The 14,268-nt window shown below is 35.3% G+C and overlaps 1 protein-coding gene across 2 annotated transcripts in view; it reads left to right on the forward strand.

Annotated features, from left to right (window-relative positions):
- The window catches only part of POF1B (POF1B actin binding protein), a 103,735-nt gene that overhangs the window by 70,394 nt on the left and 19,073 nt on the right, over positions 1-14,268 (forward strand). For both annotated transcript variants that reach the window (XM_027608279.1, XM_027608278.1), the window contains exons 9-14: positions 561-635; positions 10,701-10,793; positions 11,623-11,736; positions 12,539-12,691; positions 12,914-13,033; positions 14,107-14,235. In XM_027608279.1, coding sequence (XP_027464080.1) covers positions 561-635; positions 10,701-10,793; positions 11,623-11,736; positions 12,539-12,691; positions 12,914-13,033; positions 14,107-14,235 — 684 coding nt within the window. The remainder of the gene's footprint in view (positions 1-560; positions 636-10,700; positions 10,794-11,622; positions 11,737-12,538; positions 12,692-12,913; positions 13,034-14,106; positions 14,236-14,268) is intronic.

Genomic DNA, 14,268 nt, shown 5'->3' on the forward strand with positions numbered 1-14,268 from the left:
GATAATAAATTTGTATTTCTTCAAGCCAAAAAAAATTAGTTAAAGCTTCTTAATGTTGTTGTGGCAACACCTTAATTTTTCAGAAGTTATCATAGCTCAATATAAATCCTCAATAAGCCCTTAATTTTATTTCCCCAAATTTTCATTATTTAAAAAAATCAAGCTTTAAAATGTCATATTAACCACCCAAAAACCTTCCAGTATTTGAAAGATACACTGAAATAACGTGTTTAATGGGATTTGAGAACCATCTTCTTTTTTAAATTGCTGTTTTAAAAAAAAGTAAAAATGGAACATCTGGTTGGTTGCACAAAGCTGTTCCCTAAAATGCCTGGGATTCAAGGTTCTTTCCATAGTGTATATGGTATAATCAATTTTTTAAGAGTAAGAACTGATAAGACTAGAAATGAAGTTGGTAGCAACTAATGCCCAGAAAATGAAATAATCTTTTGATGTTCCTAAAAATATGCTCTGCTGCACAGAAGTCTGTGAACTACTGACCCTAAGATTATAATACTAATATGCATCTGTTAAATGGATAAGCTTCTCTTTTCTTACAGTCAGAAGACATTGAATCCTTGATTCCTAAAGGATTGTCAGAGTTTACAAAACAGCAAATTCGCTATATTCTGCAGGTGAGGTGGGGTCAAGAGTGGGTGTGAGATCAACAATGACAAACCACTAGCCAAGGATGCTTCCCTTAATTAAGAACAGAAAGTAAAGTAAAAATCCTGTTTCAGGAGAGTTGATTATACTTTGATTAAACAAGTCTTGCATTATAGTTTGTTCAGACTTTCACTTATATTGAATAACTAGCATTCAGGTAAGCATTCTAAAAATACTGTTCCCTGCTCTGGAATGGCCTTATTCTTTCCTCACTGCTATAGCACAACTTGACTCTAATTTATACCTTTGCCCTCATCTTCTCTATTTTTCATTCTATCCCCCCACCTCACCCCTTGTGGTAAGAGATGGGAGAGGCCAATGCCTTGCTTTTTCTGATTTGTAGAATGATAGAGACTACTGGAACAGTAAATTCCCCTACAATGAAGGGAGGACAGAAGAAGATAGATGTTAAGGGAATATGGCTAAAGAGTACATCTTTATGCAAGAAAGGATTGAAAAGATAATCTAGCTTTGTTTAAGTGAGGCCAATTTCTAAATTATTGGTCTTAAACCTTTGTTGGTCATCCAAATATTGGACCTGATGTCATTTTTGTGAAATTTAAATAAAATACTTTTAGTGGCACACTGTGTATTATAAAAAGACAGTGGTGTGGGGAAAACTTAAGCTTTGCAGAATCTGAATCTTGGAGACATCCTTGATATTATCTCTGGTGGTGGGATGTCTATTGAAAGTGCATTCGAAACTTTTTTCTTTGAAAAACTCTTTCAGAGGATTTTGCACCAAAGTTCATGAGAAACACTGGTATATAGTTTTCTTGTATTCTCTTTGGTTTTGGTATTAGGAGAATACTAGCTTCATAACATGAATTGGGAAGTGTTTCTTCTTTGCTATTTTCTAGAAAAGACTGTATAGACTTGGTATTAATCCTTCTTTAAACATTTGGTAAAATCCTTTAGTAAAAATATCTGGGCCTAGAGATTTGTCTTTTTGGGAGTTTAAAAAAATTCCAAATTCAACTCCTTAATAGTTATAGGTTTATTCAAATGATTTGTTTCATATTGGGTGAGTTGTGGTAACTTGTATTTTTCAAGGAAGTAATCTATTTCATCTAAATGATCAAATTTATACTGTATAGTTGTTTATAGTATTCCCTTATTATCTTTTTTATGTCTGCAGGGTTTGTATTACTATCCCCTATTTAATTCTTAGTACTAGTCATTTGTGTCTACTTGATTCTTTGTCAGCATTGCTGGAGACTTCTCAATTTTATCATTTGTTTTTCAAAGAACAAGACTTCAGTTTTATTGATCTTCTCTATTATTTTCCTGTTTACACTTCCACTAATTTTTGCCCTTGTCTGTATTATTTCCTTCCTTTGCTTGCTTTTGATATGTTGTTCTCTTCTTTGTCTGGTTTCTTGATATAGAAAGTTAGAGTATAGGTTTGAGACATTTTCTATTTTCTAATGTAAGCATTTAAGCTATAAATATCCTCTCAGCATGGCTTTGGCTATGCCCCCAAATTATGATATGATTTTCATTTTCTTTCAGTTCTCTGTACTTTTTAGCTCCCTTTAGACTTATGCTTTTACCTGTGGATTATTTAGAAGTATATTATTTAGTTTCAGAGTGTTTAGAGATTTTCCTGTTGTCTTTCTAGTACTGATACATAGTTTGATTCCACTGTGGAAAGAGAATATACTTCATATTAGATCAATTTTTTTGAAATGGTTAAGTTTTGTTTTATGGTCAAGATAATGGTCTATATTGGTGTATCTTCCATGGGTACATGAAAGGATTAGATACTTTGGTTGATGGGGTTGTTGAGTTCTTTCATATTCTTGTTCATTTTCTGCCAAGTAGTTCTTATCAGTTGCTGGGAGAGGCATATACAAATCAGTTATAACAGTGGACTTGTCGTTTTTTCCTTTCAGTTCTATCAGTTTTTGCATTTCTATACATTTTGTAGCTCTATTGTTTGGTGCATTAAAGTTTAGATTGCTGAGTCTTCTTGGTGGATTGACCCTTCTATCATTATATAATGGTTCCTCTTTGTCCTTGGTAATTTTCTTTGCTCTAAAGACATTTTTATCTAGGGGCGCCTGGGTGGTTCAGTCGTTAAGCGTCTGCCTTCAGCTCAGGTCATGATCCCAGGGTCCTGGGGTCGAGCCCAGCATCGGGCTTCCTGTTCTGTGGGAAGTCTGTTTCTCCCTCTCCTGTTCCCCCTGCTTGTGTTCCTGCTCTCACTGTGTCTATCTCTGTCAAATACATTAAGTAAAATCTTTAAAAAAAGTCATTTTTTTAAAGATTTTATTTATTTATTTGAGAGAGAGGGAATGAGAGACAGAGAGCACGAGAGGGAAGAGGGTCAGAGGGAGAAGCAGACTCCCCGCTGAGCAGGGAGCCCGATGTGGGACTCGATCCCGGGACTCCAGGATCATGACCTGAGCCGAAGGCAGTCGCTTAACCAACTGAGCCACCCAGGCGCCCTAAAAAAAGTCATTTTTATCTAATAACAATATAACACTCTTGCTTTCTTTTATTAATGTTTGCTTGGTATATCTTTTTCCCCAACATTTTACTTTTAATATATAATATATATAATATATGTATATATATATTATTAACATATAACGTATTATTTGTTTCAGGGGTACAGGTCTGTGATTCATCAGTCTTACACAATTCACAGTGCTCACCATAGCACATATCCTCTCCAATGTCCATCACCCAGCCACCCCATCCTCCCAGCTCCCTCCACTCTAGCAACTTTATTTGTTTACTGAGATTAAGAGTCTCTTATGGTTTGTCTCCCTCTCTGATTTCATTTTGTTTCATTTTTCCCTCCCTTCCCCTATGATCCTCTGTCTTGTTTCTCAAATTCCACATATCAGTGATATCTTATGATAATTGTCTTTCTCTATTGACTTATTTTGCTTAGCGTAATGCCATCTAGTTCCATCCACATCATTGCAAATGGCAAAATTTCATTTTTTGATGGCTGCATAATATTCCATTGTATATATGTACCACATCTTCTTTATCCATTCATCTGTTGATGGACATCTAGGCTCTTTCCATAGTTTGGCTATTGTGGACATTACTGCTATAAACATTGGGGTGCACATGCCCCTCTGGATCACTTCATTTGTATCTTTGGGGTAAATACCCAGTAGTGCAATTGCTGGGTCATAGGGTAGCTCTATTTTCAACTTTTTGAGGAATCTTCATACTGTTTTCCAGAGTGGCTACTGCATTCCCACCAACAGTATGGGAGGGTTCCCCTTTCTCTACGTCCTCGCCAACATCTCTCCTTTCCTGACTGGTTAATTTTAGCCATTCTGACTGGTGTGAAGGGATATCTCATTGAGGTTTTGATTTGTATTTCCCTGAGGCCGAGAGACGTTGAACACTTTTTCATGTGTTGATTGGCCATTTGTATGTCTCCTTGGCAGAAGTGTCTGTTCATGTATTCTGCCCATTTTGTGATTGGATTATTTGTCCTTTGGGTGTTGAGTTTGATAAGTTCTTTATAGATTTTGGATACTAGCCCTATATCTGATAAGACATTTGCAAATATCTTCTCCCATTCTGTAGGTTGTCTTTTGGTTTTGTTGACTGTTTCCTTTGCTGTGCAAAAGCTTTTTATCTTGATGAAGTCCAATGGTTCATTTTTACCCTTGCTTCCCTTGACTTTGGCAATGGTCTATCCAACAATAAGATCTAACAATTTTCAATATCTATGCCCCTAACATGGGAGCAGCCAATTAATAACAAAATCAAAGAAACACATGGACAATAATACAATAATAATAGTAGGGGAATTTAACAGCCCCCTCACTGAAATGGACAAATCATTTAAGCAAAAGATCAACAAGGAAATAAAGGCTTTAAATGACACACTGACCAGATGGACTTCACAGATATATTCAGAACATTCTATCCCAAAGCAGCAGATTAAACATTCTTCTCTAGTGTACTTAGAACATTCTCCAGAATAGATCACAACCTAGGTCACAAATCAGGTCTCAACTGGTACCAAAAAATTAGGATCATTCCCTGCATATTTTCAGACCCCAATGCTTTGAAAGTAGAACTCAATCACAAGAAGAAAGTTGGAAAGAACTCAAATACATGGAGGCTGAATAGCATCCTACTAAAGAATGAATGGGTCAACCAGAAAATTAAAGAAGAGTTTAAAAAACTCATGGAAACAAATGAAAATGATAACACAACTGTTCAAAATCTTTGGGATGCAGCAAAGGCAATCCTAATAGGAAAGTATATAACAATACAAGCCTTTCTCAAGAGACAAAAAAGGTCTCAAATACACAACCTAACCCTACACCTAAAAGAGCTGGAGAAAGAACAGCAAATAAGGCCTAAACCCAGCAGGAGAAGAGAAATAATAAGGATCAGAGCAGAAATCAATGAAATAGAAACCAAAAGAACAGTTGAACAGATCAACGAAACTAGGAGCTTGTTCTTTGAAAGAATTAATAAGACTGATAAACCCCTGGCCAGACTTATCAAAAAGAAAAGAGAAAGGACCCCAATTAATAAAATTATGAATGAAAGAGGAGAGATCATGACTAACACCAAGGAAATAGAAACAATTATTAGAAATTATTACCAGTAACTATATGCCAGTAAATTAGACAATCTGGAAGAAATGGATGCATTCCTAGAGAAGTATAAACTACCAAAACTGAACCAGGAACAAATAGAAAACCTAAAACCTGAACAGACCCATAACCAGTAAGGAAATTGAAGCAGTAATCAAACATCTCCCAACATACAAAAGCCCAGGGCCAGACGGCTTCCCAGGGGAATTGTACCAAACATTTAAAGAACAATTAATACTTATTCTTCTGAAAGTGTTCAAAAAAATAGAAATGGAAGGAAAACCTCCAAACTCATTTTATAAGGCCACCATTACCTTGATCCCAAAACCAGACAAAGACCCCATCAAAAAGGAGAACTACACACCAATATCCCTGATGAACATGGATGCAAAAGTTCTCACCAAAATACTAGCCAATAGGATCCAACAGTACATTAAGAGGATTATTCACCACGACCAAGTGGGATTAATTCCTGGGCTTCAAGGTGGTTCAACATCTGCAAATCAATGTGATACACTACATTAATAAAAGAAAGAACAAGAACCATATGATATTCTCAATAGATACAGTAAAAACTTTTGACAAAGTACAGAATCCTTTCTTGATTAAAACTCTTCAGAGTGTAGGGATAGAGGGTACATACCTCAATATCATAAAAGCCATCTGTGAAAAACCCACAGCGAATGTTATTCTCAATGGGGAAAAACTGAGAGTTTTTCCCCTAAGGTCAGGAACACGGCAGGGATGTCCACTATCACCACTGCTATTCAACATAGTACTAGAAGTCCTAGCCTCAGCAATCAGAAAACAAAAAGAAATAAAAGTCATCCGAATCAGCAAAGAAGTCAAACTCTCACTCTTTTCAGATGATAGGATACTTTATGTGGAAAAACCCAAAAGACTGCACCCCAAAACTGCTAGAACTCATACAGGAATTCAGTAACGTGGCAGGATATAAAATCAATGCACAGAAATCAGTTGCATTTCTATACACCAAAACAGAAGAAAGAGAAACTAAGGAGTTGATCCCATTTACAATTGCACCCCCAAACCTAGGAATAAATCTAACCAAAGAAGCAAAAGATCTGTACTCAGTAGACTGTAGAATACTCGTGAAAGAAATTGAGGAAGACACAAAGAAATGGAAAAATGTTCCATGCTTATGGATTAGAAGAACAATATTGTGAAAATGTCTATGCTACTTAGAGCAATCTACACATTTAATGCAATCCCCATCAAAATACCATCGAATTTTTTCAAAGAAATGGAACAAATAATCCTAAAATTTGTATGGAACCAGAAAAGACCCCGAATAGCCAGAGGAATATTGAAAAAGAAAAGCAAAGCTGGTGGCATCACAATTCCAGACTTCAAGCTCTATTACAAAGCTGTAATCATAAAGACAGGATGGTGCTGGCACAAAAACAGACACACGGACCAATGGAAGAGAATAGTGAGCCCAGAAATGGACCCTCAACTCTATGGTCAACTAATCTTTGACAAAGCAGGAGAGAATGTCCATGGTAAAAAGACAGTCTCTTTAACAAATAGTGTTGGGAAAATTGGACAGCCATATGCAGAAGAATGAAACTGGACCATTTCCTTACACCACACATAAAAATAGACTCAGAATGGATGAAAGCCCTAGATGTGAGAGAGGAATCCATCAAAACCCTTGAGGAGAACACAGGCAGGAACCTCTTCAACCTCAGCTGCAGCAACTTCTTCCTAGAAACATTACTTTCATTATATATTTTTAAAATTTTCATTATATTTGAAGTTAGCTTCTTATAGAAAACATGTAGTTGGATCAAGTTTTTTTTCTTACTCTGCAAATCTCTGGGGTTTTTGTTGTTGTTTTTTGACAGAGACACAGCGAGAGAGGGAACACAAGCAGGGGGAGTGGGAGAGGGAGAAACCGGCTTCCTGCTGAGCAAGGAGCACAATATATGGCTCGATCCCAGGACCCTGGGATCATGACCTGAGCCGAAGCCAGACGCTTAACGACTGGGCCACCCAGGTGCCCCACAAATCTTTGTTTTTAATTGGTGCATTTAGACCAAGTAGTAATTATTGATATATAGGGCTAGCTAAAAATAGCTAGGCTATTTTGTTTGTTTGTTTGTTTTCTGTTCTCTTTTTTGTTTCCTGTGGATTAGTTGAAAATGTTTTTAGAATTGCACTTTTATTTACCTCTGGTACTTTTGAGTGTATCTGTTAGTATAGCCTTTTTAGTGGTTGTTCTAAGAATTACATTATATATCCATAATTTATCTCAGTGTATTGGTGTCAACATTTTGTCAGTTTCAGTGAAATGTAGAAAATTTTGCTTCCTTTATCACTCTTTACTCTCACATCTATAACGTAATTGTCTTAAATATTTCCTCTTTGTGTATTGAGATCCACTGTTATAATTTTTTTCTTCAGGAAAAACCTACCCTGTTTTTGCATATTATTACTTATGATGCTATTTCTTCTTGATGCTCCAAATTCCCTCCTTTATAATTTTCTTTCTCTTCAGAGAACTTCCTTCACCCAGTTTTTAGGGTAGGTCTGTTAGTGACAATTTTTTTTTTTTCAGTTTTCTTCGTCTGGTTGTTTTGATTTCCCCTTCATTACTAAAGGATATTTTCATTAGATACCGAATTTGTGGTTGACAATTCTTTTCTTTCAGCACTTAAAAATGGTGTGCTATGTCCCTCTGGCCATTAAGATTTCTGATGAAAAATATGCTGTCATTTGAATTGTTATTACCAATAATTAAGATTTCTCCTGTTGCTTTCAAGATTTAAAAATTTGTCTTTAGGGGCGCCTGGGTGGCTCAGTTGGTTAAGCGACTGCCTTCGGCTCAGGTCATGATCCTGGAGTCCCGGGATCGAGTCCCACATCGGGCTTCCTGCTCAGCAGGGAGTCTGCTTCTCCCTCTGACCCTCTTCCCTCTCGTGCTTTCTATCTCTCATTCTCTCTCTCTCTCAAATAAATAAATAAAATCTTTAAAAAAATGAAAAATAAATAAAAAAATAAATAAAAATTTGTCTTTAGTTTTAAGAAGTTTGACTGATTGTCTGGGCATGGATTTCTTTGGGTTTATCCTGTTCAAGATTTCCTCAACTTCTTGAACCTATAGTTATGTTTTTTGCTAGTTTAGGTAAGTTTACAGCCATTATTTCTTCAAATACTTTTTCAGTTTCACCGTCTTTCTTCTTTCTTTCTAGGACTTTTATGATATGTATGTTAGATATGCCTTATACTCTCACAGGTCTCTGAGGTTCTGTTCAATTATTTTCCAATCTATTTTCTCTCTGATGTTCTGATAAAGTACTTTCTTATTGTTCTATCTTCAAGTTTAATGATTCTTCACTCTGTTCTTTTCATTTTGCTTTTTAGTCCATCCATTGAGGTTTTTGTTTTTGTTTTTTAGCTAATGAGCTTTACAATTTTAGAATTTTTTAAAGATTTTTTTATTTATTTATCTGAGAGAGAGAGAATGAGAGAGAGAGAAAGCACATGGGGGGGAGGGTCAGAGGGAGAAGCAGACTCCCCGCCAAGCAGGGAGCCCAATGCGGAACTCGATCCAAGGACTCCAGGATCATGACCTGAGCCGAAGGCAGTCGCTTAACCAACTGAGCCACCCAGGCGCCTTACAATTTTAGAATTTCTATTTAGTTATTCTTTACATATTCTATTTCTTTTCTGAGATTTTCTGTTTTGTTGCTGAGACTTTCTATTAAGTCTGTTTGTAAATTTTTATTGAAATATGCTTATGATGGCTGCTTTAAAATCCTTGTCAGACTATTCTAACATTTCTGTTATCTTGATGTTGGCGTCTGTTAATTGTTTTTCTTATCAAGGTAAGATTTTCCCGGTTCTTAGAATTACTAGAGATTTTTTAAAATTGAAACCTGGACATTTTGAGTATTATGTTATGACTCTGAATCTTATTCAAATCTTCTGTTTTAGTAGGCCTCCTTTGATACTGAAACAACAGAGGACATGGGGCACTGCCTGTTACTGCCAGCTGGGGGTGGAATTCCAGGTTCCCCACTCAGCCTCTGAGTTGACATGAGTCAGGGAAGGAGCTCCTTGTTCCTCCTGGGCAAGGGTAGAAATTGTGGTTCTGTATGAGGGCCCCACTGATTTCACCCTGGTTTGGATGTAGAGGGGTGCCTTATTACTGTTCCTGAGTTGGCCTTCACTGACATTGCAAGGTGAGTGGCCTCATTTCTGTTGGGCAGTGATGAAAGTCTTGACTCTACATTAAGAAAACTCTGACATCACCCCAGCAGGGAGACAAAGCAGTATATTATTACTACTGGATAAGGTGAAAGCCTAGGCTCCTTTCATACTCTTAACTGAACCACAGTTCTTGGGGTCTCATTGTTTCCTGGTGGGGATGAAAATCCCATCTCTCCACCCTGCCTTCTCTAACACCAACCTGGTAAGTGGTGTTGGTGGACGTTTTTAGAGCCTGGTGAGGGAGAAAGTTTAGGTTCCCTTCTTGGCCTTTGATGGTTTGGGTAGAAGTATAAAGTTGAAGGTAATTCTCTGTGGTGTTTGGTTGGAATAGAGTGGTTATTATCTAAAAGTTCTCTGCCTTGCTAGGCTGCTCTTTTCATCATCCTTTGGCTGGAGAGAGCAGGCTTTTCTAAAAACTTCTGTTGTCTGTATCCAGTGGGGTTTCTGTTTTACTGACTTCTCCAACACCAGTCTGTGATACATGAAGCAAAAAGAAAACCCAGGAACTCACTTCTGTGTCACTTTGGTGGTTGCAATGTTCCTAACTAGACTTCCTTCTTCTTTCCACCTTTCTGAGTCTTTTCATGTTAGTTTTATACATAGTAATGTCCAGGGCTTTCAGTTATACTTAGAAGGAATAGGGGAAAGTATTTCTACTCCATCTTTCTAGAAATGAAGTTGCCTGTTTTTTAAACAATTTTTTAAATAAGTGAGTTTAATCTAGTAAAAAGGATTTTCACCCTCCTCTTTAAAATTTGAGATGTTTCTATACTTCATGGTTAAACTCCATTAGTATTATATTCTTCTCACTTCAGGAAAAATCCATACATTTTGCAGCATACTTAAAGATATTCATTTTGTTTTTTGAAGTTTGACTGCCTCATCTTTTCTAATCTTTAAATAAAAAATAAAAGCAAATTTAAGAATTTGCTGATAAAGTTCTGTTTTGTGAGAAAGATGATACTTCATCATGGAAAAGATAATAGACTCTTTTTCTAATCACATAGCTATGATGTCTTCAGGAATACTGATTGAATTACTTATGCATGTTATTGACAAAATGCCTTGTATCACTATTCTAGTAATGCTATATAAAAAATAAAACTGTTAATAAGTTTGCTTATAAGAACAGAAAAATAAGACTACTATCACTTATATTGTCCATTTGTAAATGCTAGTAAATAAAAACCATCAATCCTTTTCTTTCTCCAGATGAGGGGTATATCTGATAAATCACTCCGGCTAGTGCTGTCCACATTCAGCAACTTACGGGAGGAGCTTGGACATCTTCAAAATGACTTGACAGTAACACTTATTTTGATTTTTCTTTCCAAAGCCTTCCTAGGTCCTAACATAGAAATGAAGTCGTTCAGTCCACCTTTCAAAACTTAATACAATCCATAATATTATGCTCACCCAGACATAGTTATTTTCTTGAAACAATTAATTGAGGTTGAAAGAGGATATAAGAACTCTCCAATGTCAAAATAAAAGAACATTGGGTATGCACTTATTATTTAGTTTACTACTAAGGTAAGTTAATATCTACAGCCAGGAAGTAGCTTGCAAAATTAGAATACTCTAACTCATTGAATGGGAATTTCCCCTTTTTCTGTAATAATAAAGCATACTCTGAATTTTTTTGAATACTTATAAACTTCCTTCTCCAAGAAGTTAGCCTTTTCTATTTTCCATTTTAGTTAGTGTTTTTGATGTCATTAGCTAACTACATTCAGAACACCCTCCATATAATGAATAACTCCCTGAAAACTGGAGTTTTAGTTTTCTGGATTCTGATGAGCGCATTTAGACTCTAATTTGGAAATTCACCACCTACTGGGGTTAACAAGGAGTCTTTGTAGATTTAGACAAAACATTAAAATAATTCAAAAGTTCTGTTTTATTGCATTTATAATTAGTCAATTCATCAAAAGTTCTCTAAGAATGCAGGTTTTTAAAGTTTCATCCATTTGTATCCTATATTTTGCTTGACTTTTGAGAATTCTGTTTTATCAGGCAACTGCAAATGAAAGAAGTGCTTATTTAAGCCTTCCAATGTAAACTAGTCTTTGTATTATGTAACTGTTGACAAGTTTCTGTAATTCCAAATCTTAACAAGTAATTTTGCTTCTAGTCACTGGAAAATGACAAGATAAGCCTTGAGAAAGATGTGGCATTCAAAGAAAATCAAATAAAAGAGTATGAAGAACTCTTGGCATCAGTGAGAGCAAATAATCGCCAGCAGCAGGTAAGTTGATATCTTCATTGATGATAAACTAGATTGATAGCTTTTCATATGCAGAATTACTGAAACACTGTAGTTATGACATACAATCCAGACAGAATTAAAATATGATGGAACAATTTATTCATATAAGAATTGAGTGGCTTTGATTATTTCCAATGACTGAAAGCTCTCTCATAAAAACAGATAACCTTGTATACTTTAAAGTATACTAATCCACAATTATCTGTGTTGTTGGGTGACAAGAACTGTGTAAATATTGAAAAGCTAAGTTCACTCATTCATTTAATCTACTAAAGTGTTGATAAAAAAGGTTTTGTAGGTCTTAACACACGTTTGTGCAGTGAATAAGCGAATTAACTCTAGAAATACTCTCCAGATATCTGAGCAGAGATGATTTCTAAGAAATTGTAATGAGTCTCTAAGGCTGATCCCTTCCTAATCTTCATTCCCATGACAGTCCCAATTTTTTCCTCAGTTTCCACATAAATAATCAGGCATATGGTCATATTGGTGCCTACTAGAAGGCAAAATATTGTTGAAGAGTACCAAGAGTCAGATTGCAAAATTAGAACACTGAAAATTCATCCAGTCTTGATTCCTTTTCACTCAAGATAAACATATCAGACTAGGGGCAAGAATCTCTTTCATGGCTGATTTAACTTACCATTTAAGGGTAAATATATAAGAAAACTGGGCATGGAAAAAATATTTACTTTATTTCCTTGAATTAATCAACTAAGAGAGCACTCTCCTCCAAAAAGGTAGAATCCCTTTGTCTTACTTACTTGTGTCTTCTTTATAGCAAGGACTTCAAGACTCAACCTCAAAATGCCAAGTATTGGAAGAAAACAATCTCTCTCTTCGACATACACTCTCAGACATGGAATATAGACTCAAAGAACTGGAATATTGCAAGCATAATTTAGAACAAGAGAACAAAAATCTTAGAATACAGGTATTAAAATTTTGTTTTAAATTTGTTATTGCCTTAGTTATACCACTGTATAGTATATATATGTCCTATTCCTCTTGAGAAAATATATTGAACTAAAAACTGCTCTTATTATTTCAATGCCTCATTTAATCATGTAGTTTTCATCTAATAATAAGTCTGATAATAAAATATGTGTTTCCTTCATAATAATCCAATTACATAAAGTTATTTTGCCTTGTATAGGTTTCTGAGACTTGCACAGGCCCGATGCTGCAGACAAAAATGGATGAAATTGGCAACCATTACAAGGAGATGGTAAAAAACTTAAGAATGGAGAAAGATAGAGAGATCTGCAATCTAAGGGTATGTTGATCCTACAGTGCATAAATACACAGGTCAGCACAAACTTTCTAATAAAATAGTGATGGTTTCAAGTTTAAAGCTACAAGGAAAAATCAACTAAAGGCAGAGTCAGGAATATGACATAGAAACTTTTGTTCAAATACATATTACTGTGTATAGAATACTGTTAAATTGTTTTCTAATTTAGGTTAGTCAAAATAAGGATGATATTTGTGAGAATAAGTATACATTGCCTTATCTTGTAATTCTAGATCAAATTGACTAACTCTTAATTTACTGATTCCTAAATATAGCTAAATATACTTAAATATTTAATGGAAAAACCAACCATAGATTTTTCTCTCCAAATATCATGGTGGAATTTTTTCCAAAAACCAAAATGAAACAAAATATAATTTTTTCAAAAGCCTACCATTTTTTTCTTACAGATTTCCTTCACTTGTTTCCTTTTCATCCCAACACTACTTAAAACATTTTAACTTAACAGCCATCTATGCACAGCTAATGTAGTATAGAGGAAAATGCGCAGGATTTGGAGTCAGAATATCTGTCTTGTATTTGCAGCTATGTTGTTTACTAGTTGTGGGACTGTATGTCATGTAACCTCTCTGGTAATCTCATTTACCTATTTTGTAAATAAGGATTTTAATAATACTTATTTCACAGGGCTGCTGTGAGAATTGAGATAAATCATGCAGGAGGAATATTTTGTGAACTGCAAATCACCGTATAATATTAGTTATTATTAGTGAGCTTTCTTTAATTAGTATTTGAAGGAATTCTAAAGTACCTATTTTCCTAGCTTTATTTTAATTCTTGTGGTTTAGGACTGTTACTTAAGTAATGCCTAACCCTAAATAGTAAAAGGTATCTTTAAAAAAATGAGAAATGCCTAATTGGCATTTTATTCATATTTTACACTCGTTAAACTCTACAAATGTTTACAACTATTGGTACTTCACTCTTCATTTCGTAACTTGCAGTATGACTTTATGTCACTGAACCTCTTGGAACTCAATTACCTATTTCATAAATTAGATTTATAATAATTCTTCTTTCTTTTAAATCACTAGACTCAATTAAATCAGTACCAAAAAGATGTTTCAAGAAGAGAAGGAAGTTGCAGCGACTTCCAGTTCAAGCTTCATGAACTGACAAGCTTGCTGGAAGAGAAGGATTCCCTTATAAAGCGTCAGTCAGAGGTAAGAAGGGAAGTGGTAGAGGTGGAGAGGAAC

This window comes from Zalophus californianus, chromosome X, assembly GCF_009762305.2.
Source record: "Zalophus californianus isolate mZalCal1 chromosome X, mZalCal1.pri.v2, whole genome shotgun sequence".
Classification (NCBI taxonomy): Eukaryota; Metazoa; Chordata; class Mammalia; order Carnivora; family Otariidae; genus Zalophus; species Zalophus californianus.